Raw genomic sequence first — 26,365 nt, forward strand, 5'->3', positions numbered from 1 at the left:
ATCTCTGGGGCAGAAAGAGAAAAATAGAGCTAGTGATGAAAACATAATTAAATCCCCAAGCCTGGGGGAACCTGGGTGGCTCAGTTGGTTAAGCGTCTGCCTTCAGTTCAGGTCATGATCCCGGCATCCTGGGATTGAGTCCCCAATCAGGCTCCCACTCAGTGGGGAGTCTGCTTTTCCCTCTCCCTCTGCATCTCCCCCTGCTTGTGCTCTCTCTCTCTTTTTTTCTCTCTCTCTCTGCCAAATAAATAAATAAATAATTTTTAAAAAAAAAAATGCCCAAGCTTGTATTAAAGCGTAGTGACCTTGAAAAAGAGCAATAAGCAATAATACAAATGATTGGTAATACTTTAGTGTAATTATTGAATATCTTTACTATATGGATTGGCTTTCCCCTACCATCTTCAAGAATTAGATAACTATTTGCTAAAACATATCTTTAAAAAATTAAGTATAATTAAAAGTGCTCCATAAGATATATCAAAAATGCTTCTAGAATATTTTTTTAAAGATTTATTTATTTATTTGAGAGGGAGAGAGAGAGAGCACACATGGAGGAAGAGGGAGAAGCAAACTCCCTGCTGAGCAGGGAGCCTGATGCAGGACTCGATCCCAGGACACAGGGATCATGACCTGAGCCAAATGCAGACGCTTAACCTACTGAGCCACCCAGGCACCCCTAGAATATTTTTAAATGAGAAAAATGTAACAGTAAGATTTTGGACTGGATAATTTCAACTAGATTTAACATTCTATAAATGTATAATATTTAGTCCAATAAATATAATTCAAATGTACATTAAAAAGTTGTTTTCATAAACTTGAAATACATAATTTTAAACATTTGAACAACAGAGAACTAACTAATTTATGTAACCTGAAACCCCTAATTTAAGATATTTTTCAGGAAAGTATAGTATGCATTTTATGGTGGCACCTACTGGCAAAATGTAGAAATACAACAAAATTACAGCTAGGATGGCTTGATGAAAGTTGGCAGTGGGGAGGAAATGTGAGAATCATTTCTTTCATTTCTTCCCTATCTATTCCCCATCTTCCTTTTGATTCAAAGATTATTGTGATTCCCTACCACTTCCACCCTATTATAGTCAGTTATAAGAGTTAAACACATTTTTATCTCTAAGTGTTAAGGTTGAGAGACAGAGGCCAGAGCAAGATACAGGCAGGACTTAGAGCACATAGGATTTCTATATCATACTGAGGCTTCTGGGAGTCTTATCCTGTACCTAATATGAAATCACTGAAGGATTTTAATCACGGGAGTAACATCTGCTGTTTTAGAAAGACCACTGGCAGCAGTAAGGAAAACAGGATGGGGCAACTCAAGATTGGAGGCAGAAAGGACGACTCAGAGAGAAGTGAAGTCCAAGCAAGAAAGGATAAAAGTCTGAAAACAGACTTCCCATTAAAAAATGGAAAAAAGATTGTAGCTATAGGAATAGAGATGAGAACAAAGAATATCAAAAATGTTAAGAAGAATTCATGGATCTTGGTAACTGAAGGGACAGAGAAAGGAGAAAAAGGAGTTTAGGATATGCTCCAGATTTCTAGTTAGGTAGCTGGAGGAAGAGAGGCTTCATCAAGCTGGGCACTTCAGGAGGAGAAGCAGGTTTACAGGAATCTAAGTCTATTATCTCTTCCTAGATGCCTCTAAAATGTACTTCTATCCTGTAGATAATTTATCCCAACCAGAAATTCCTCCGTAATTATAACAAACTACATTGAATTGAATATATGCATTTTTATCTGCTCCCTCCTAAAACTGCACTAAAAATGACAAAAAGGCAAGTGTTTTAAAATCCACAAAGAAAGAGAATGTTAGAGGAGACAATAACAGATCACAGCAGAGACATATAATGAAAGCATGGGAAAATGAAAAGCAGATGGACATGTGGTAGCTGACTACCCAGAACAGAGAAAGCTAAAACATAAGTAACTGCTAAAAGAGACACCAGTAAGAAGCAACCCCAGAAATTCTCAGAAATCGAATTCAATACTGAAGGCTACAATAAAGACAGGGTTGCCAACGAGAAAGCTGGTTGACAGTCTACATCAGAAACACTTAGACACTTAAATCTCCTCTCCTATTCTGAGCAGTCAGGCCAGTTCACTTCTCTCCCCTCAGCATGGAAAGCAGGATTACTCTGAAGAAACTAAGCCAGATGGTCTCTGGACCTCGAGGTAACAGGGACTGAAAACAGACTGATTAAGTAAAAGTCTACATACTGGAACTGGGAGACTCAGCATCAACCCCTACCCTACCTCAAATTCCAGAATATTACTAGCTAGATTTACAGCTTTCTGAAAGGGACTAAAGGATGCCACTCTGGAAATTTTGGGGTAAGTCCCAAAGAAAAGACCTATCATTACTGACATTTGGAGAATCCCCAACAAAAGAGCCAAATGGCTACCATGCTATAAAGAAATCCACTGTATAGAGCTACTAATCAGCTTTCTATGGTCTCATTCTTAAATAAGATAAAAGGACTGTTCAGAATCACCACACATTTTAGAAATACCTCTAACATAAGAGGGCAAAACAAACAAAAACATTCAACTTAGATAAAACAAAGACCATCCAGGAAGCAGATAAAAATAATCTTAAATAATTTTAAATAAATGAAACATGATATAAGATCATATACAACCAAATGTGAGAATATGATAAAGATATTTGCCTATTTTTCTCAGAAAGCCATGTGAGTAAAATAAGGGGTTTACCAATTAAAAATAAAGTCACAAGATCCAAAAAACAAGGCAGAGGCAAAGAAAATTCACAAAGTAATGAAGCTTCACCATTACCACTGTGAAACAGGCTTAACAAGCAAAAGTACATACTCAATGAAGAAGATAGAGGACTCTCCAGAAGGAATGTCTTCAAGGGCAAAAACCAGAACTGACAGATTATCTAATAATAAGAATATGTATGGTTTTATTGGAAAGCTCAAAAAAGAATCAATGATAAATATATAAGAAGTAAAAGAAAAAAGTAGATAATTATTAAATCTAGGGAAAAAAACAAAAATTTGTATAAGAAAGGAAGTATAATCACAGCATATCACATAACTTAGGTGTAGGCAGTATTTACAGAGTCATAATAATATAAATTCTAAAATATAACTTAACCTGAAATTGTGGTATAACCATATTAGAAGGATGAAAGAGAAGTTCTGTGTGTGTAACAAGATGGGGAAGACAGACAAGGGAGGCTGGGAGGTTGGTGAATGAGTAGCAAATCACCATTTTCCAGGGTAGGAAGTTAATAATGTCTCAAATGAAAAAAATCAACAAATATCTGCATTAAAATTTCATTTAAATGAGGTAAATATAAAAACAAACACACAAAAAAATGTAAAGACCATCTGTGGAGGACTTTTTTACTATTTGACTTCAACAGAATATACCTATATTTGCTTTGCTATTAAGGAGGGCGTGTGTTGTGATGTGCCCTGGGTGTTATACATAACTAATGAATCATTGAACACTACATCAAAAACTAATGATGTACTATACAGTGGGATAATAAAAATAAACAAAAATTTATAAATAATAAAAATAAATAAAATAAAATAATAAAATAATAAAAATAATAAAAAAATAAAAATTTTTAAAAATTATCTGCTATCTCAGAAGAAACAGCCAGCCAATACATTATTTGAAAGTTCAGAAGATGTCACTGATATTGGCTATAAGACATATTCAACCCTCTTCCAAATTTACTTTCTTGTAATGGATATCCATAAAGACAGAAGGATGCAATTCAGAATAAAATCCTGAGAAACAAATTCTTCTTGGAATCTTAAAATGAAAAGAGGTTTCATGAAATAAGATATAGTGATTAAGAGAATGGGTTCCAGGGTCATAACTGAGTTCAGATCCCAGCTCTGCTACTTAAATAACAATGTGACTGAGGTAAATCACTTAGTCCCAGAACTTCAGTTTCTTACGCTCTAAATTGTGTATTTATACGGTACCTATAATGTAAGGTTGTTGTAAAAATCAAATGATAATCCCCATAAAGAGCCTGACCCATAAAAAGTGTTCAGTAAATACCAGCTGTTTGGTATGCCCAAATTGAGTGATCTACCTTGATTGCTAATATATACAGCCCACTTCTGCACCAAAATTAATCACAAAATTACTAATCATCCAATATGTATATATTATAAATGGAAGTCTGTCAGATAAGAAAGAATCTCTCACTTCCAATATCATATAAAAACAAATTCCAGATGAACCAATGATTTACACCCAAGAAAATGGAAAAAAAATAGCAGGAAGTAGAATATAGATTTTATCATATCTTTGTCAATTTCCTCATTCTTGATATAGATTTCCTTTAGTGCTAAATACAAATTTTAAAGAAATTACCTATTCAGTCATGCCCAGTCCTCCAAAACTATTTCTTCCAGATAAAGACAAATAGCCCTCTTCTCTAGTCAAATTTCATATGAACATGCCATTTGACTTTGGCAAAAATTTTAGAATCAAAGATAGGCAGAAATTTAGGGGAAAAGGTCATGAGATTATAATTTATTCATCTAGATATTTTGTTTCTTTTCCCTACTATTGATGCTTAGTCATTTCAACAGCTCATATATTCACATCTACATTTGATTCTGTAAAGTTTTAAAGACAGGTTAATAACACACATTTGTAATTTATGAAAAGTCATTACCTTGGATTTGGTATTTCTCCAAGAATCTCATCTAATTTGTCAACGAAGTTAATAAAATTAGACAGTCCTTTTATATGTGCCCTTAAAGGATCAGATGGTGATGGTGCATATCCCTTCCCTCCAAGCTCTAGTGTTCTAATAAATGATGTGGCCACCTATGAATTAAAATAAATGATTTAGTTATGTTTAATGATTTAGTAAGTTAAAAATAAAACTTTATGAAGCTGGGTATATTTATATTATTTCTGGGTATACAGGTAAAGTAAGCACTTTTTATGATTCATGTCACTTTGATTCAGAAGCAAATAATTAAAGAAAGAAGATGCCATGCAAAATTCATGCCAACAAGGGTAATGGCAATGCAAGTGGAAACTGAGGAGCCAAGTCAGGTGACAAACTAAGGGCATAAGAATATATTCATAAGAGTACATCACTGACTATAAAATATTAGTGTATGAATATATTCTCCTATCAATTGAACTGGAATTTTTAATATGAAACAAAGGGGTTTTTCAGTGTCACTGTGTTGATTTATTCAAGGGTGGGCAATTAATTCAACTCTTCCAAGCTTTATCGTCTTTATTTATAAGCTCAACATTTAGACTAAATAAGCACAAAGCCCTATCTAGCTTTCACATTTTAGGATTATTTGATCATGTGTAGTTCAAAAGGCCTTGCCTTACAGTGATAAAAATACATATAGGATGGCTACACTTACGAGCATCTCCATCAAAGATGAAATATTCTAAAGTGTATCCTAAAACAAATTCTATGAAATTTCAGTAATTTGGAAGAAACTTCCAAGGTTAAATAACTTAGGAAACAGCAGATTAAGTAACAAGGTTAATTTAAGCAGATTTCTTAAATTTCTTAAATGGTAGGACTTCTCAGAGCTTCTGATATACAAATATTCATTACCTATATCCAATAAAGGTAGACACTATTTCCAAACTGTTTGGAAACATTTATTCAAGAAGCATTTAACAAGGTCTTTTGCCTTTGTAAATATTTATTCAAGGAGAATTGAACAGAGACAGCACTCTATAGAACACATGTAGGAAAACACTGCTTTAGAGAAATTTTCCCTTGTCAAATTTGAAGAATATGGTAATAAATAAAAATACCATAGATTTTCAAATACAAAGGAAGAACATGTATTCATGTTGTTTTATCATAATTACAAGAATTCTATATTAAGGTACATTTATCCACTGTTCATAAGTCTTTAAAACATATTGAAAATGTAACATGTTCATACCAAAAAGATAGACATCTTTTTCTCTTGAGCAGCATGTTTCAAATCAGTGAAGGCTTCTCTTCCAAGTCCTCTATCAGGAATATTGAGAACATGAGCCAGAGCCAGATCATTCTTTGAATTCACTAGCAGGCTTAAATATGAGTAGATAATTTTTCTTGCTAGTAACTGCACCTGTACAATAAAATATTATTTTCTTTATTGAAGTTGTTCTAAGTCGATAATCCTTTCTTCATACGCAGTAAAAATACTTATGACCATTCAATAACAATATCTCACTCAAATATATGGGAAAAGAGAGAACTGCCATACAACAAAAGATTGAGTTGGACAATTAACATATCCCTGCTCATGAAACAAATGTGCCACTAGTAAGTATCTATGAGCAAATACCAACTATCATAATTGTTGAAAAATACCTCTTAGAAAATGATATAAAAGATAAAGTCCAAAGTTTGCATTCCTAATAAGGCTGGATCTCATTCCCTTGCACACATTTGTCACTAAATAACAAGGAGTAATGCAGCCCCCTAAAGCTTAGGGAATGGGCCAACTGGCACTATTTGGTCCTAGACCTATGCAGGGCTGGAGATAAGGGCTAAAGTTAAATAATTAAATTTCGGGGTAATTATTAGATACTGACTTTGACAATACCAAATAACCAAGTAAGTATTACAATGAAGAGATTCAAGCAAATGTTAAGAAAATAATAACAAGTAGTTGATGTTGACATTAACTGGACTAAAACAGAGTTATAGACTGTTCAAACACAAGATAAATAATATTTGTGAGAATTTAATATGGGCATCTGTTCTTTCATATATACTGTACTTGTCTTTTATAGTCAAGGGCATTTTATAAACCAGGGCATTAATGATCTCCTTCTTAAAATTACCTACTTACAGCTATTTAAGGTCTTACAGCTTCTAGTACTGGGGAAGTGATAGTGTGAACTCCCACAGGTACCTATAAAATATTAGTAAAATTTCAAAAATGTAACTACACTGGAAAGCATACACAAAGCAGATCCAAGGGGCGCTTGAGTGGCTCAGTTGGGTTAAGTGACTGCCTTTGGCTCAGGTCATGATCCCAGAGTCCCGGGACTGAGTCCCGTATCGGGCTCCCTGCTCAGTGGGGAGTCTGCTTCTCCCTCTGACCCTACACCCTCCTGTGCCCCCTCTCTCATTCTCCCTCTCAAATAAATAAAATAAAATCTTAAAAAAAAAGCAGACCCAAGCTAGAGAAGAATTTAATTTTAAAAGAACTGCAACAAGAAGGGTTAAGAATAGCAAGTTTGTGGTTATTCAAGGTCCTAAATTTCGTGTAATAGTGGAGAAGTGAGTGATCATGTGAACCTCAGATAACAAACATAAAATAGTAAGTAAGAAGTTTTAAATACTATTTAAAGACACTTGAAAGTATCCAGAAGGTAGACGGGAGCTGGAGGAATATTTAATTTTAGCAGAACTGCAGCAAGAAGGGAATGAATTAGAGGCGCATGGGTGGTTCAGTCAATTGAGCATCCACCTTTTGACTGCAACGCAGTTCGTGATCTCAGGGTCATGAGTTCAAGCCCCACTTTGGGCTCCATGCTGGGCATGGAGCCTACTTTAAAAAAAAAAAGTATGAATTGTTTGTGGTTTACTGACCCAACTTTTATGACTATGGCTGTAGCAGATAGAAGTAACTATAATGGTGCCCTCAGAATCCAGGGCCGGGAAAGCGGCTAGAAATTTAAAGGGGGAAATCTTGGAAATAACTGAGAACATAAAGAGCCATAATCCATAGCTGACAGTGAAACTACCCAAGCATGGGGGAGACTCCAGCGAGGCCCATAAAAAAGCAGGCAGAAATCGAAAAAAATATATTCAAGAAAGATTGAGCTATGAAGAACCAGAGCTATGAGTTGGAAGGTTTGCTAAAATGAGTGCATTTCATAAATGTGTGTAGCTTAAGTCGCAGAAAGCTGAAGCTGGACAGGCTTGAAGTCTTAAGTGTATAGAGCCAAAACTTGTCAGAACAACTGGAAAATACAGGAAAATCCCTAGGAAAAAAGAATCCACAGAAAGAATGAGCTCCATACTTTCCCAAATCCTTGGCTTACTGCCACATTTGGCAGGCAGAAGAAAGATCTACAAAAGCCAACCTAAAAAAAAACAGCAAAGGGAAACCATAAGAATAGATATCCAAAAAGCTGTATACTAAGGAGACAAAATATGAAGTTGAAATCCAGGCAAGAAAACTGCCTACTAGAAAATTCAATTGTCTTCAGAAGAACATGACAAAACCCAGAATCACTATAAAATATTATCTTTAATGTCCAGTTTTCATCTAAAAATTACTAGACAGTTCAAAAAAAAAAAAGAAAAAAAATGTGTGACCCCCCCCCTTCTCAGGATAAAAAGCAGTCAATAAAAATTAACACCAAGTGGACCTAGATGTTAGATTTAGCAGACAAAACACTCAGGTCGCTGCTATAAATATATTCAAAGAACTCAAACAAAAAAATGTTCAATGAATTAAAAAAGTGTTATCAATGAATTAATAGGGAAAATGACAACAGAAAAGTGGACACTACAAAGAAAGTAAATTCTAGAAATGAAAGTACAATGACCAAAACAAAATTTGCTAGGTGGGCTCAACAACAACTTGGAGAAAGTGGAAGAAAGTATAAGTGAACTTGCACATATATAAATAGAAACTACCAAACCAGAAAAACAAAAGAAGAAAAAAAGAAAGAAAAATAAAACCAAAGAGCTCTGTGGGACATGTACTTAGAATCCCTGCAGAAGAGTGAAAGAAGCAGAAAAAAGTATTTCATGAAATTATGGCCAAAAACATCCCAAATTTGGTGGAAAACATTAATTTATAGATCTAAGAAACCACTCAAATAGGAAAAACACAAAGAATATTATTCCTGTATTATAATTAAACTCTGACAGCCAAAGATGAGAAAAAATCTTGAGAGTGACCACAACAAAACAAAATATTACATACTAAGGAAAAATGATAAAATTAATAATAGATCATCAAAAAATAAGCCAGAAGATCCTGGAACAACATATTAAATATGCTGGAAAATTATCTTAAATATTACTGTACAACAAAATAATATAGCATTTATGAAGGGACACTCATATCAATGAAACAGAACAGAGTCCACAAATACGGCCATTTGATTTTTGACATAGGTGCAAAAGAAACAATGGAGAAAGGACAGTCTTTTCAATAGTTGGTATGAGAGCAATTGGTCAGCCATATGGGAAACAAATGAAACTCACCGAAACCTCACACTTTTTTCTTTTTTGAAAGATTTTACTTACATATTTGAGAGAGAGAGAGAGCGAGAGAGAGACAGTGAGCACGAGTCGGGGGAGGGGCAGAGGGACATGCAGACTCCCTGCTGAGCGGAGAGCCCAACGTGGGACTCAATCCCAGAACCCTGAGATAGTGACCCAAGCTAAAGTCAGTCACTTAACTGACTGAGCCACCCAGGTGCCCCAACCTCACACTTTTTATAAAAATTAACTCAAAGTGGATCATAAGTCTAAATGTACAATATATAAAACTGTAAAACTTCAAGAAGAAAACATAAGAAAAAATCTTTATGACTTGGAATTAGGCAAAGTTATTACATGTGACACCAAAATCACAATCTATAATAGGAAAAAAGTGACAAATTGGATTTCATCAAAATTAAATTATTTTTATGGAATTCTCACCTTCTCAACTACTTCCACCCCATCTTCTTGCTCTGGAATCTTGTTTGTATCTAATTCTTAAATGTCACTCCCATGCTATTTACCTGAAATCCTCTTCTTGCCTATTCCCTTAGAAAAATGAACACTACATCAAAAACTAATGATGTACTATATGCTGGCTAAATGAATATAATAATAAAAAAATAAATTTTAAAAATTTTAAAGAGAAAAAAAAGAAAAATGGACTCCACAAATTCTAAACTCAATTCACTCTCCAAACATGAAATTCATTAAGTCCTTCAGTGACTGACAACTTAGCTACAGACCCCATAATTTATCATCTATAAACTCTAAGAAAATATTTTCCTAATTAAAATTAAAATGCTTTCATATTCTGTTTAATCACATTTTAAATTAGAAAGCACAAAAGAGAGCTTTAAAAGGTAGCAAAAAAAATTACAAATTATTAGGAAGTCCCTGAGACAATTAAGGAAGTCTCAAGTTCATAGACATATTAAAAGCACTTTTAAAGGTAACATGCTTTTGGATTATTTAAATTTCTTATGAAAAACAATTCTTGAAACATGGGAGGCAGTCAGGATCAATTTAAAAAAACTTTATTGGACAGGAAAAGGTTACCTTAAATATGGACTTGACATTTAAGCAAAATTGATTTAAGAAAAAAAGCTTAAATATTATCCCTCTAAAAATTTTTTCTTAAGTACTAAAATATGAGACAGATGTTACCTTTGCAGAGAGGCTCCCTGATTTCCCAGTACAGAACAGCAATTCATGTACTCCCTTTCTTAGCACCCTGTTCTACCTATGCATATCAGTCAATTATAATACCCTGCATAGGTCTTAATGGTTCCTAAATGATGTATCCTTAGGGCCTAAAAGAATGACTGGCATTATAGTAGGTAATCAATCCATTTTTGTTAATAGGTTCTCAATTAGTTTTTGTTCAATGATAAATGAAAAAAACTTAATACATGTATTTGGCCCTTTTAGAAATTTCAAAATGAAAACAACTGATAAAAACTTACTTGGGATCAAATAAGCCCTCACATATTTGTATTACATTGCCTTAAAAAGAAAATTACTTTAAGGTACAACTAAATTAAAATCGTCTCTAAGATCCACCCTAAAATTTTATAACTTAAGACATAATATAGTTTTCTGCTTAGACTTCAAGTGTCCTTTTATCTTTACTTTATAAATCATAACACTTCATGTGAATCTATAATACAAAAGTTTCCATTTTAACTTCACAATACAATAGTCTAAAACATATGAATCTCCTCTTTATCTTATCCCTTCACATTTCAAAAAAGTAACACATTTTGTGAAAAATCAAAGGAGAGGGAAAAAAATGACATTCACATTGCAATCAGAAACTTTTTTACTCTTTCAACATTTAATTTCATTCAATTCCTGTATCACTGTGCTTCTGCTGTCCAAAAATAATGAGAATTTACCAAATGTATATATCTGATCCTTACTGGGTACAAACCAGGGCTTAAACCCCCACATCTACAACTTGCTCTCTAAGGCTAGCAAATTCCGCCCTTCTGATCTGTGATGCTAGACAAACATCAGGGAAAAACATCTTGGAGTCCTCACAGTTAGAGTGTTTCTTTTAACTCATGGCTGCAATTGGAAATCTATCTCTATCATTATGGTCATATAACATGGCAGTTATGGTTTCCCTGCTCCTGTATTTGCAAGTGTGTTTTAAAGAGGCTCTCTGGAAAAGCATTCCACATAAATACAGTTATGATGTCCAGAAGCAAGGACCTAAATTGAAAAAATCCACAAGATTGAAGTTTTTACCAAGATACCAAAAATAAAGATAATGTTCTGTTTATTTATTTAATACACTGATTCAATCCATGCCACAAAGTATTTGCAATGTTTGTTTAGAAGTTGAACAATTTTATTTAAGCTTTCTGGCAACTCCAAGTTCCTTTTCCTATCCCTTAATTATTACTGAAATGCAGATATTCAATCTCAATTTGAAGAAAGTCAGTTTTTCTAGATTGAGATTAATAATTTATACAGGTTTTCTTTTTTTACTTTCTTTGCCAAACACATAAATTCTTACATATAATGACCAAAAAAAAAAAAAAAGAGTTGGCCTAGAACTAATATACCAGTAGAATTTTTTATTTAACTGACGATTTTTTTTTAAAGATTTTATTTAGTCATTTGACAAAGAAAGACACAGCAAGAGAGGGAACACAAGCAGGGGGAGTGGAGAGGGAGAAGCAGGCTTCCCGCGGAGCAGGGAGCATGACCCGGGGCTCGATCCCAGGACCCCGGGATCATGACCTAAGCCGAAGGAAGACGCTCAAGAACTGAGCCACCCAGGCAACCCCTTAACTGATGATTTTCTTTTAGGGCTTTTATTCTATTTTTCCCTTCTTTACTTCAGAATTTCTAAAGCAGTTTAGTACCTTAGGAAAGATAAAATAAGGAAACAAAAATATTGTTTCTCAAATTCATGCCATTTATCTAATTCATCTACTTGATGACTTTGGTGTGGCATTGGTAAGGTACATTTTGTGATCAAATATATATCTCTGCAAGACTTCAGTTCAAAAAGTCACTCTGGAATTTTAATAGAAATATATTGCCTTCCAAAAAGACTTTGCAAAAAGAAAAATTAGAAGTCTGCAAGTAACAGAAAAATAGTTGAGAGGATGGCTGCTACTTTAATAGTCCTCATAAAATCTAATCTATCGGCTAATAGGTAGAATACTCTTAGAAAAAGGAGGCAAGAGATAAAAAAGTAGAGGATTAACACAATGAAACTATGACTTTTTTTAAATGAGAAAACTATATGCTTGCAATGAAGACCCATTAGTTTCTATATGCTATACTCTTTTTTCATGGATATGTTTAAGATAACATTTTATATCTGTAAGCCAAAATTATAAACACCTAGGTATTTTACACATACAAATTAGTTCATTTCTCTTAATTAAAAGAAACAATAACAATTATTGTTTCTTCCCTATAGAGCCTGTAAGATAAATCAGAGAGAAGAGACTTGTAAGTGATCTACTGTCTTGATATATGAATGTACCCCTTAAGTACCAATGAGAAAGACCGGGCATTTGGTAAACATTTTATCAATATTTGAGACAGGAGGGAAAAACAATGCAAGTGAAAAATTAACTTCAAGCAAGAGAAAAATAGTTACAAATCACTGAAAGGAATCATATCTGGGCAGAAAACATTCAAAAATGGACTTGGAATATTTTATTATGCCAGAAAAAAGAGAAGTGCTCAGAAGTCTAGTAGGGCATGTAAAAAAGACAAAGAAGTCAGCTTGAAGGGAATCCCTCCATTTTAGCATCAAAGATTAATGATGGTAATTAATTTTAAAACTGAAAAAATAAAAATTCATGAGTCCATAGCAATAAATACACGCATAAAAAAGGAGAAAGATAAATAGAAAAAAAATCTAATTTGCATCCTATCTTATAAATAACTATCATCCTGACTCCTAAACTAGTAATGAAAGGGAAAGAATTAAGTCGTGACTCTGCCATTCTTAGGGAACTATTTCCCTAAATAGCTTTATCTTACCAAGCTCTGCTTTACTGAGAAATGGCAGCTAATTAATATAAAGACATGACAGAGTTAGAAACTCACCATTCTGTAAACACTAAAGAAATAATTGATTCAGACAAGGATCATGAATGTATGTGTAAAACCACTGGGTGAAAGGTTGCTGGGAAACAGGATATTTACATGGTGTCACCCCACAGATTTCTGCTCATAGCAAAGGGAAAACTACATCCTTATCCTAGAAAGATCTGGCAATTTGGGACAACTTGAGTTTGTGTCTCCTAATGTGATACTCACCATCAGTTATGAAGTTTTTGTTATGAAACGTTAAACTTTAATCTAAGCAAGGTTTGCATAAAACTTCCAGTTTACTGGAAATAGAGGAACAAGATAAATAATACCAGGAGAAATTAAACAGATAAATAAGAGAAAAAGACTGAGGGGAGTTCTTCTAAGAGATATAAAACCATTTGTGGGACAACTGGAGAAATCTGAATAGGGAAGACAGTAAGTGATATTAGGGAATACTTAAGTTTTCTTATATATGATAATGATATTATGGTCATGCCTCTATTTTCAGGAAATGATATGCTGAAGAACTGTATGGATTAAATGTCATGATGTCAGAAACTTAACTTTCAAATACAGGAGAAAAAATATTAGATGCAGATGTTCAAGCACGTTAGTAAGTCTAGGAAGTAGATGCACAGGTATTTAATTGAGGGCAGTGACAAATATATTTTTTAATAATTTTTTATTGTTATGTTAATCACCATACATTACATCATTAGTTTTTGATGTAGTGTTCCATGATTCATTGTTTATGCATAACACCCAGTGCTCCACGCAGAACGTGCCCTCTTTAATACCTATCACCAGGCTAACCCATCCCCCCACCCCCCTCCCCTCTAGAACCCTCAGTTTGTTTTTCAGAGTCCATCGTCTCTAATGGTTCGTCTCCCCCTCCGACTTACTCCCCTTCATTCTTCCCCTCCTGCTATCTTCTTCTTTTTTTTTCCTTAACATATATTGCATTAGACAAATATATTTCTTAAAGTGCAATCTGTATGGCATGAGACTTATGGGAGAATCTGCCTTAGCAATGTTTCCTTAAAAATGAAGAAGGTGATTCATCAAACTGAATGAAGAAGATGGATTTAGATATGTTGAATGTAATTTTACTGCAGTTTCTAATACTCCTAAATTTTTATCTTGTCAATAGCGATTTTATTCACCATAGAAACTTCCATAAACACTACCCCCATGGTTAGTAAGGGGTTACTATATTTAATTAGGTACCTAATAGCATAGCATTTAACCGAAGGTAAATTATATTAGACCAAACCTGTGGTTTGTTTTCTGTGGTTTGTTTACACAACAAACTCTATTAACACAATTTGTGATGCATCAGTTATCTACTGCAAAGGGGACAGAACAGAATTTTCAATTGTACATATCCTCCCAAGAATCATTCATTTAAAACCGTAAGCAAATTCACCAAATACAAAGATTCAAAGAACTCTGGCAACCTAGACCTTCCAACTACTTTTCAGAGACTTAAGAGTGATACCTATTTTTGCACAGTGCCTGTTACCTTGGCCCAAAACCAGGAAGAAACTATTAGGCTCTCAGCAGTCTCTAATGTATTACTCTTTGCAAATATAGCTTTATTTAAACAAATTTAAAACTTCTAAAAATTAAAAAAAAATAATAACTGTAATGTATAAATTAATGGTGATTTGAAGAGAATCATATCTTGCTTTAATTTACTCACAATGTATCAGTACCTTTTCATTATCCTGGTTGTGTTTACTCATCGGTGATGTCGGTACATAAAGATCAGTTTCACCAGCTACTACACACTCTCTCCCAGACAGAAAATCCTGTAGTTGACTCTGTAGAAAACATAGGTTATTAACAATTAGGTGCTATGACAACTATAAAAAACATTTCACACCAAACTGTATATAGTGTCACTGATATTCCCGTATACAGTATTATTACCTGATCTTTGTTGGCAGTAAGTGTACATGGAATTAAACTTTCTAACAAAATACTTGTTTCCAATGGCTGTACTCAAAGAGTTTACAAGTTTAGAGTTAAAAGATAACCTTGGAAATTTAATCCGAGGCTTTTGTTTTTATAGAAAAAAATGAATGGCAAAGAAAAGGCTTACCTAAGGCACACAATAAATGCTTCATCTTGGAATTATATATAAGTAAACTTAGTGTCCTAACAGCATAATATTTCAAACATATTATTTGTTCTAAGGGATCTAAGGTTATATAGGTATTCACACACCCCATTCCTAATGAGTCAACCTGGAGGGAAGGTACAAACTGAATTAACAAAGCCTAATGAGAATGCAAACCACTTATCCTCTCAGCCATTGCAAAATTATAACTAAAACAACTCACCTATACATTTTTATTTTTATTTTCCTATTTTTTTAACTGAAATTCAATTAGCCAACACCAATATATACTTCTTAAAAAGCAATAGAGTTTGCCACTATTCTACTAATATGATGAGCTGGAACTCAGAGCTAACAGTAAGAAAGAAAAAAAAACTAGAAAGACTAGGATTTTGTTGTTCATAACTTGAATATCAAAATTCAAGTTCACTAAAAAAAAGAATTTCCTTCTTTCTTAACAACTTTTGACTTTTACTTCTTTATTACAAAGGACAACTTAGATACCTATTTTCTAAATACTAGCCAGAAACATTTAATGACCACCGACTACATTACAGTGCAAATTTTCAATATTTAAAAAATTAATGTTATGAAATAATTCAGGGTCATTATCTTTAAATAGAAAAGTCATTTTGGGAGAATTTGTGTTTGACAATCACTGTTTTTTTAATTTAATTCCAGTATAGTTAACATATAGTATTATATTAGTTTCAGGTATACAATATAGTGATTCAACACTTCTATACATCACCCTGTGCTCATCACAAGAAGTGCACTCAATCCCCATCACCTATTTCACTCATTCCCCCACCTACCTCCCCCTTTGGTAACCATCAGTTTGTCCTCCATAGTTAAGAGTCTGTTAAGCGTTAGTTAAGAGAGACTCGATGTGTCTCTTTTTTAAAAAAATAATTCACTATTTAATTTTGAATAGAGGTAGTCCTCACACTTGTGGTTCTTATGTTTTCAGAAGAGATGTTAAAAGCAAAGATTTATTCTTTCATAAACACAGTGTTATCTTTTTTAATAATATTACCCTCTGGTTTAAAACTATTTTCATGTTTAATGACATGTAAAGTACAATATTCTAGATCAGTTCAGTGAGTATGGTCCAAGGACTCCTGAGTCCCAAAGGTCCATTCAGGGGATCCAGGAGTTTCTCCCTTTTCCAACGATGTACCTTTGTGAATCTAAATTTTCTTGATATACTTCAATCAAAACAACATATCAAAAAGAAGCAGACATGAGAATCCAGCTATTTTCTATCACACGTGACATCAAGGATATTTCTAAAAATGTAAAACAGTGTCACTATTCTCACAATTTTTTTATTCTTGGAAAATTTATTCATAAAATACTATTCACATTAACATATAATAGGTTTGCTATCAATATTTTAATAACTGATACTTTAAACATATCTCAATTTTAATCTTCAATATAAATATCAACCGATATAACTCATATAAACAAAATCTCCTTGTAGTCCTAAATAATTTTTAAGAGTGCAAAGGGGTTCCTAGAACTAAAAATTTAACAAGGATTCTAGTTGATATAGCATAAAGCTTTCTGAAGTAAGCACAAAAATCACAATGGATTTTCTGTGATGCACTATGAATTTTACTGACTTCTATCTTTCCTGATTTGGTAAGTTGTTATTCATTCTATTTTTATCCTCTTTTTAACTACATTTTTCCATTCAATTAACGGTTACCTTCACTTTCCTGTACTCGCATCAGACCCATTTCTCTATTATTATTTAAAAGTGATAATGCCAATAAACTCCAATATTTAGCCATTTTAACTTTAAACTATCAGAATCTCCCTTAGTATAAGCCTTCCATTTTAGCACACATATTCCCAGTCCACCCTTATAATTTTAACTAGGCACACATACAGTCCAAGTTTCATTGCTCACTACCATCTTCCCCTGGATAGCCATCTGCTCTCTAGTTCATCTGTTTAATTATTACGGTCTTTGAAAGGCAAATTCTTCACTTGAAGTATGAAGATGACATTCTCCAAATTTTTGCATATCCTCACAAATCCTTCCTTTAATTTAGCTGGTAAGTGATATCTTGTTGAGGATGAGATTCTTAGGTCACTGTCCTCCTCTTTCAGGACATGTTATTTCATTGTTGTTCCTTTTAAATAACTTGTTCTTTCCACCAGGAAACTTATAATATTTATCTTTATCCTTAAGAGTTCAGAAATTTTACCAGGATATGCCTAGGTATGTGTCTTTTGTCTTCAACACAGCCTGGAACTTCATAAACACTCTTAACTAACAGACTCAGGGAAATTTTATTATCACAAATGTGGTTAGAATATTTTATTTAATCATGGCCTCTTCTGTGTCTGTTCCTTTTTCTCCTCTGGAATTCCTATCATTTGTTATGTTAAATCCTCTAGATCCAACCTCCAAGTTTCTTAACTTTTCCTTCATGATTTCTTCATCTTCATATTTTTCTCTCTGTACTTTATTTATTTTTAAAAGATTGTTTTTTTTAAAAGATTTTATTTATTTGAGAGAAAGAGAGCGAGAGAGATCACAAGCAGGGGGGAGAGGGAGAAGCAGGCTTTCCACTGAGTAGGGAGCCCGAGACGGGGCTCAATCCCAGAACCCTAAGATTTTGACCTGAGCCGAAGGCAGACGCTGAACCGACTGAGCCACCCAGGTGCCCCTGTTTTTTAAATATTAATTGTATTTGACTTTCAGAACTCTAATTTGTGTCTGAATTCATCTGTTGCATTGGGAAGACTTCTCTTTTTTCTTTTCTTTAAATCTAGAAAGTCTTACATTTAGGTGAGTCCTTGAATTTCCTTGAGTACTTACTATTTTTACGGATTCAAGTTGTCATTCACCACTAAGAGCTCTATTCTGTTGGTCACATGTGATCTTAGTTAACTCATCTTTCTGTGGCTGCTGGGACTCCTTAAGTGGCTGTTGCTTTTCTTCATTGGCTCTTTGAAGGCTCAGCCTTGAGACTGTTGAGGTACCCTAAGTGATGACAATTCTACAAGTAATAGAAGTTGAAATAGTCTCTACTCTTTATGAAGCATCAGTGGAAAAATAAACAGGATGCCAGTCACCTGCTTAAGCCAAGGAAGAGTCTTCTTGTGGTCTCTCAAGGATCACCTACAGTATGCCCATCCATTCAGCTACTTCTTAGCTTCCTGAGTCAGAGAATCCTGGCACACTCACAGAGGGTATTTGTTGACCTTCCCCAGAAAGTCCCCAGATTTCTGAGGGCTGCTAAGCTCTTCTTGGAATCTACAATTTCTTCTCAGCCCAGGTCTCCAATGTCCTTCAGATAATTGTTAAATTCATGAAAAAGCAAACTCTGTACCAATCGTCTCTATTTGGACTCCATTTAGAATTCAAGGCCTTATATGCTCCCAGATGTCCGCAGGCCCTGCATCCATGTTCCCCAGGAGAGGAATTATAATGTATGAAATATTTATATGTATTTATACATTTATAATTGTATGAAATACAATTATAATGTATGAAATAACTTGTTCAAGTTACCATGTTCCCAGAACATCCCTGTCTTACCTTTATCTTAATTCCTCGTAACTTCTGCCTTATTTAGGCTACAATAAATAAGAAACAAAGATACATAAGCATATGTATCTTTAAAGACACTTTTAGGGGCACCTGGTTGGCTTAGTTGGTTAAGCATCCCACTCTTGGTTTCAGCTCAGGTTATGATCTCATGGGTTGTGGGATCAAACCCCTCATAGGACTCAGTACTCAGTGGGGGGTCTGCTTGAAGATTCTCTCCCACCCCTCCCCCCCTCAAATAAATAATTTTTAAAGACACTTTTAGCATAAATTAGGGTTATTTTAATGCATTTTTGAGGAAATCAATCTAGGGATCTGTTATCCTGCTCACTTTTTCTTCATTGGAAATTTCCCTAGAGCAAACAAGTATCAAAGATCAAATCTTCCATTTTAAGTGCAGAAAAATTTCAACTTCACATGCTATCATCTCAGCAGCTTCCACTCTACTCCTGATGTTCTGCAGAAGAACATTATTGATATTTGGAGACACAGAACTCCCTCAAATGTAGATCTATATATCTCATACTGTAGTTGATGCACTTAAATGAAGAGGCTTATTAGAAGACTTAGACAGGAACAAAGGATAAGATGAAAACAATGTGCCCAAAAACCTCAGGCAGATTATACTCTCATTGGTTTATCAGAAGATTCTCTTTGTTGTTCCTACAATCTAATACTTAGGTTTGATTAGCCTCTCTAAATTAACTATATGAAAAGAAGTCAAAAATCATCTCTACAAGCAAATAAAATATAGGTAGGGAGGAATGAAAAAAAACTATCTTGCCTCACAAGTATCTTTACCATAGTGTGGGGATGCATGTGTGTCTCAGAAAGTTACAACAAGGGGGCACCTCGGTAGCTCAGTCAGTTAAGCATCTGCCTTTGGCTCAGATCATGATCCCAGGGTCCTGGGACTGAGCCCCAAGTGGAGCCCGCATTGAGCCCTGTGTTGGGCTATATGCTCAGCGGGGAGCCTGCTTCTCCCTCTCTCTTTGCCCCTCCCCCCACACTCGTGCTCTCTCTCTCTCAAATAAATAAATAAAATTTTTAAAAAAAGTTACAACAGGGGAAAGGGTTCCATTATAGCCCAGTGAGGCCAAGACAGCAAACTGCCTGCCAATATCCACTCTCCCCTTCTTCCTCAGTAACAGAGATTTTGTTTTTATTCTGGCATGTTACCCAGAAAAAAAAAAAAGACTATATTCTCCATCTTCCCTAACATCTTGGTGTGGCCATGTGACTAAGCTTTGGGCAAGGACATGGAAGCAAAAGAGCCATGTCTCTTTAAAAGGAAAGGAGTGTTGTGCTCCCTTACTACTTCCTGATGCAAGGAAAGCTGCTATGGAATCTGGAGCTTCAACAGCTACCTTGAACCACAAATGATCTTGAGGGCAGAGGTCAAGAACTACGACGGGAGAGCAGAATGACAGAAAAATCCTAGGTATCTGATAACCACAGAGCTGTCACATCAGTCCCAGATGCTTACATTAAGACTCCTTTTATAAGGAGTGAACTAAACTTCCATTTTCTTAAACCACTGTTACTCTGGAGGTTTCTATTACAAGCAGCCAAAACATGATTTCCAAGTATCAGATAGAAATATTTATAAAATATTTTAATATCTTAGACAATATAATAAACATTTTCTTCTAATTATATCTACAATTATTGTTATTACCACTATTTAATTGCTACTTTATTGATACTCAGTAAATGTTAAGATAAATATATTTCAACACTTTAAAACAACTAGATACATCCAAATATATTCTAAAACAGTTTATTAATTCTAATGTAGATAAAACCAAACTGCAAAGGATGGCATCTCATTAGTTTTAAAATTTACATTCAATAAAAAAATAAAGCAGTGAATATGTGTATGTAAAAAAAAAGGAACAGTATATTACCTCATGTTTATTGCATCGTACTATCGTCACAAAATGATACCCTATCTCAGTAAAACAATATTAATCCATAGAGAGAGTCATAACAATCATTTATACAACATATGCCAAATGAACAGATGCACATTAAACCAAGAAAGTAAAATAGAAAAGCAATCCTTGGCACAAATTCAAAAAGAAATCACGCATTTGGGACCGATCTCTTTGTTAAAACTTTTTGATCTAGTAAGAAGCTGTTCTTGTATTTCAACCAAATAACAGAATTCCAGTAAAATTTACCACTGAAATATTTCTTTCCAGTAATAACTAACTTTCAGGTAGATAAATTTCCATTTCTAACATGATCTTAAAAACAAAAGCATTATCAAGTTACTATAAATGCTGATACCATAGTTTAAAATAAAAATAAATCTAGCCAATTTTCATTTAAGATATAATTATTTTAAAAAATACTTACAGGGGATATGTTGGCATTATTTTCACAACTAGAAATCAAAACACATTTTTTATAAACATCAATCAGATCTAACATATTACTATTCTTTAAGAAATCATCGTAAATCCTCCTAATGTCCTCATAATGGTCAATCACTTCCATATTTTCAACTGATAAGTTCAACTTCTCATGTAGGAAGTATTTCCAGGTCAATAAGACATCGCTGAGGGAAACTGTAAATTCTCCACTGTGCTGAAAGAGACAATGCCAAAAATCAAAAGATAAAGTTGGGTACCAGAATATTCATTAACTAGTAATTGAGATGGGAAGTACAAATTGAATTTTGTTACAGAAAAGTCTACATTGAATTCTTGTGGATTTGAAGAGATCATCCAAGCTGAGTTATGGAATAATTTTAAAACCAGATAGAAAAGAAAAAGATTTTGATGGTTTTATAAAATATAAATAACTGGCAAGTTTGTGCATGACAAAATTAGCAAATATATAGTCATTCTTCACTAAATTTCTTCTACCCAAGTTCAGGGAATGGGTGGGCAGTGATCTGTTCTTAAGTACTACTGATCGGGGAAACATTTGATTCTGTTAATACTTAGTTCCTTTTAGCTCCTCTAGCTAATGTATTTTTAATCTCTTATTCAAAACTTTCAATGCCATACTGAATTACCACATACCACACTATTCCAACTGTTAGTCTTAAAACATGATCATAAACACTAAATTTTTAAAAATCACATTTTGTTTCATTATTGTTCCAGGAAAAGCAAAATATCAGTGCTAAAACCTTGGGTTAGAGAAGAATTTTGATTCTTCCCTGCTCATGGACACATTAAACTATAAACAAGTGCTAAAAACCCACAGCTTCTTCCTATAAGTTGTTGGATGTTCCTATTGAGGTAAAATTGTTCTTTTTTCTCTTCTTCAATATCAACATGATGTATTAGTAGACATGCTGAAGGATTTTTTTTTAATTAATTGCATTCTGCTCCCACTTAATATCCCAGATATTAATAATGGTGCCCTCCATGGGGCGCCTGGGTGGCTTAGTCATTAAGCATCTGCCTTTGGCTCAGGTCATGATCCCAGGGTCCTGGGATCGAGCCCTGCATCGGGCTCCCTGCTTGGCCAGGAAGCCTGCTTCTTCCTCTCCCACTCGCCCTGCTTGTGTTCCCTCTTTTGCTGTGTCTGTCTCTGTCAAATAAATAAATAAAATCTTTAAAAAAAAAATGGTGTCCTCCAAAAAATGCCAGCCCTAATTCAGTAAAAAATTCTAACTACTCCTTTCCAATACAGCATGAATAACAAATATTTTTAAGTATCCATATGTAATTTTGTGAAATGTATTATGTTGCTCTCTTCCACAGTTAAGATCCCTTAATATGTTAGTAGTTTCTGGTAACGCCAAGATTTTTCCATCATTTGCACTGAAAGATGGGTGGATATTTAAATAAAACCGTAATTCACTGGAACTAAAATTGTAACATCATCTTTAGCCAATGAAGAATAATAAAAAGAATCAAATAGAGACAAATAGGGGCGCCTGGGTGGCTCAGTCAGTTAAGCGTCTGCTTTCGACTCAGATCCTAGGGTTCTGGGATGGAGCCCCACGTCTGGCTCCCTGTTCAGCAAGGAGCCTGCTTCTCCCTCTCTCTCTGCTGCTCCCCCTGCTTGTGCTATCTCACGATCTCAAATAAATAAACAAAATCTTAAAAAAAAAAGAGCCAAATAATATACTATTTTCTACCTGACTCTTTTAAATCTATATTTATTTTATAAAAATCAGGCATATTTCTAGTTACTATCCAAATTTAAGGCAATTATGTTTAAACTGCCTTAAAAATAATTAACTTTTACTCATCCTTATGGAGACAACTAAGAAAATTATCCTTACTGTCTTTGGAGGGACCTGCTATATCAAAATTATAAAAATTAATTATATTTCATGAAACTAATTCAGTGAAAAACCAAAAAAAAAGTAACTCTCAAATCTTGAATCCATAACCCAAATGTAAGACAGATTGTAATTTCTCAGCATTGCATCAAAAATTGTGTACTTTACTTCCCAATCCCACAAAAATTATACAATAAAATTTCCAAATGGTATTTAAGTTAAATAAATCCAGCTATTTAGAGTTTGAAACTAACTTATTTTATCTCAAAAATTCCTAAAACTGTTTTGATATGACATCCTTCATATGAATAATAAATTAAAATTTTGCCTAATGTAAATGTACAATTCAGTCTCATTCTGTTGACTGTAACTAGTTAAAGTAAAACCATGCAAGCTCTTGATCTTGTGAGAAAAGGTTTTGACTAGATTAACAGTGTTTATACTGGGATTGTAAAAACATTTTAAATCCAAATAAAAATGTACTCCAGATATCAGTTTTCATGATCAGGTGCCCACCATGACAGCATATTCTATTATTCAAACCAGTAACAACTGATTCAGAGAGCTTGTGGTCAAATCAGAAAATGTTTTGCTAGGAAAACATGCCAGCTGGCTAATATCTGAAGGAAGTTCAAGATGGTCAATGCTTTAGTTCTCTGATGGACATAAGAAGGATTATATTTCATAAGAAAAAATGAGAAAAAAAATGAAGTTACACTTTTTCAGAGCACTTGTACTTTGTATATTTTGCTGAAGTTATTTTAATAATTATTCAAAAACTTAAACTTTACATTTTTAACTAACTGGAACTTTTGTTGTTATCAAAAAACAGAAAAGATAGCAAGTCTACTTAAGGGCATTAATCGGCTAGGTGACCATGGGCAAAATAATGAAAATCCTGTGAATACTTTTCCCTGATTATAAAATGAGATTATACAGATTAAATAACACCTGATGAATGGCAGGTGATCAAAAAATGTCATTCTTTCTCTTTTCTTATTCAAACTAAAATAATTGTTTGTTAGGAGGAGTATTATATAATGTAATACAATTGTAAAAACTGTTTCTTCTTATTTGTTATGTCAATGTTAGGTCATTTTCAAATCTGACAGTCAACCACAGACTGTGGCTTTCCATGAAGTTATAAAATTAATATCTTTGTTTCACCCCATGGAACATTTGTAACGTTCTTAAGGCTATTTAAGTTCATGAAAAATAGCATTTATAATGTAATTGCCAGACAGAGTCAAACTATGAAGTCAATTCCAAGGAAAGGAAAAGCTAAAACACTATTTGCAACTTAATAATAAAAGTCATATATATTTGCCATGTAGTCCTCAAGGAATCTATAAGTTAAATCTTTAGCAGTATAAAACTCCTAGAGGTCATCCAATTTAAGCTAAAAAAACTTCCCCTCAGAAAACATGCCAAAACCTAAAACTCAAAGATTATTTTAATTACCTTTTCTTTATCCCCATTAAAGCAGCGAAGAAAACAAACATGCCAGTAGACAGACTAACAACTCTACTAGGTATTCACAAGTTTTATTGTAGTCAAATTCAGTTGGGAGGATCATACTTTAGAGACTCGTGTTCTCAAACTTCAGAGAATTAAAAACCTAAATAAAGCTCACAAAGTGAAAAATATAGGTGAAGCATATATACAATCAACCCCAACTTTTTATTACCGTCTACTACTTATGAATGCACTTGCAGGCATACATGTATGTTGTTTCATATTGCTGAGTGACATGGAAGTCTGAGCACAGCTGGGGATGCCTGAGCTAACTCCACATGGAGAGTTGGAGTCAATCAGAACTGCAGTCCACCATCTCCACTGCACATGTGCACACACATACACAAACTGTGATAAGCTCAGTTGCAATTCACCCCTCCTCTTCTTTCCCACCCAGAGTCTGAACTTTCACAGTGAATTAAGTGAATTAGCAAGTAGAAAATTAAAAAGTAGAAAGAGATCCTGAGTGAGTGCTACACAGACAAGCCCAGAAGAAAAAACGACTTGAACTGAGTATTTCAACATATCAAAATTTTTATAATGAAAACTAAATTTTCTTCAGGGTACATTTCACTTACCTTTCTGATATATTTATGTTTCAAAAATTATTCATAAACAAACAGTAGAAGGTGATTAGAACATGGTCTGCTTAATTCCAAAACAACAGCCCTCAATTACTGTACAATAATGATTCTTAATAATTGCTTCAATTTCTCTCTTTTCATTTTCCAGTGAATGGTCACCAAAGTTTAACCTTTAGCTAGTCTATTCCATTTACACAATATCCTCAGATTCTATTAATTACCTTGGCACCATTTCTTCATGTTACTAAAGAAGGAGAGATTTTTTTTTTAAATGCTCAGGCAGTAAAATTGGAAAGACTTGAATGTGGATTGCAATGGAAAGCAAAAGAAAGAGACTTTACAATGACCTTTGGGTGTCTAGCTTCACAGACTAAGTGAACAATGGTATATAAGATTAAGACTCAGAATATAAAGAAGAAGGTAAGTTGAGGGAGGAAACAATATAGTCTACTTTTAAAAACTGATGTGGAGACCATACTGGGACATCAAGGTAAAATGTCCAGTAAGTAGCTGATCATACCAAGTTAGACTCAGTAGAGAAGTCTGGCATATAAATACTGGTGAAACAATGTAAAAGGAAATATAACCAGTTGAAGGTAGGTAAAATGGAGCACATCAGAAGTTATCAACAAAGTGTGTTACAAAGCGAGTATCCAAAGTACATGTAGAACTCTTTTAAAGAGTAAGAAAGAGATAAAAATAACTCAACAGTAAAATAAGCAAAAGATATGTATGAGCAGACAATAAAAAGAGGATACCTAAATAGTCAAATAAACATTTTTAAAGATGTTTAATTGCTCTAGTTAATAGAAAAATTCAAATGAAATACCCTCTTCTCTCTTTTCTTGTTCTTAGACAACAACATCTAATATGGAGAAAGATAAGAAAATGGTACCGTCCTATTGTTGATATAAATGTAAATTCTAATAACCAAGTTGAAGAGTAATTTGGTAGCAACAAGTCAAATTAAAGATGTATCTATCATATGACCACCTGTGTATGGGGTCTAGAGAAACTCTTGTTC

At 33.9% G+C, this 26,365-nt stretch overlaps 1 protein-coding gene across 4 annotated transcripts in view; it reads right to left on the reverse strand.

Annotated features, from left to right (window-relative positions):
• Positions 1-26,365, reverse strand: part of PARPBP (PARP1 binding protein) — a 103,802-nt gene that overhangs the window by 67,765 nt on the left and 9,672 nt on the right. For 3 of the 4 annotated variants that reach the window (XM_073900403.1, XM_025881318.2, XM_073900404.1), the window contains exons 3-6: positions 21,355-21,585; positions 15,019-15,126; positions 5,958-6,128; positions 4,700-4,854 (exon numbers count right to left, since the gene is read on the reverse strand). In XM_073900403.1, coding sequence (XP_073756504.1) covers positions 4,700-4,854; positions 5,958-6,128; positions 15,019-15,126; positions 21,355-21,585 — 665 coding nt within the window. The remainder of the gene's footprint in view (positions 1-4,699; positions 4,855-5,957; positions 6,129-15,018; positions 15,127-21,354; positions 21,586-26,365) is intronic. The other variant, XM_025881319.2, reaches the window with a different exon arrangement.

Source organism: Callorhinus ursinus, unplaced genomic scaffold (genome assembly GCF_003265705.2).
Source record: "Callorhinus ursinus isolate GAN/ISIS: 27379988/994484 unplaced genomic scaffold, GSC_fseal_2.0 scaffold14, whole genome shotgun sequence".
Taxonomy (NCBI): domain Eukaryota; kingdom Metazoa; phylum Chordata; class Mammalia; order Carnivora; family Otariidae; genus Callorhinus; species Callorhinus ursinus.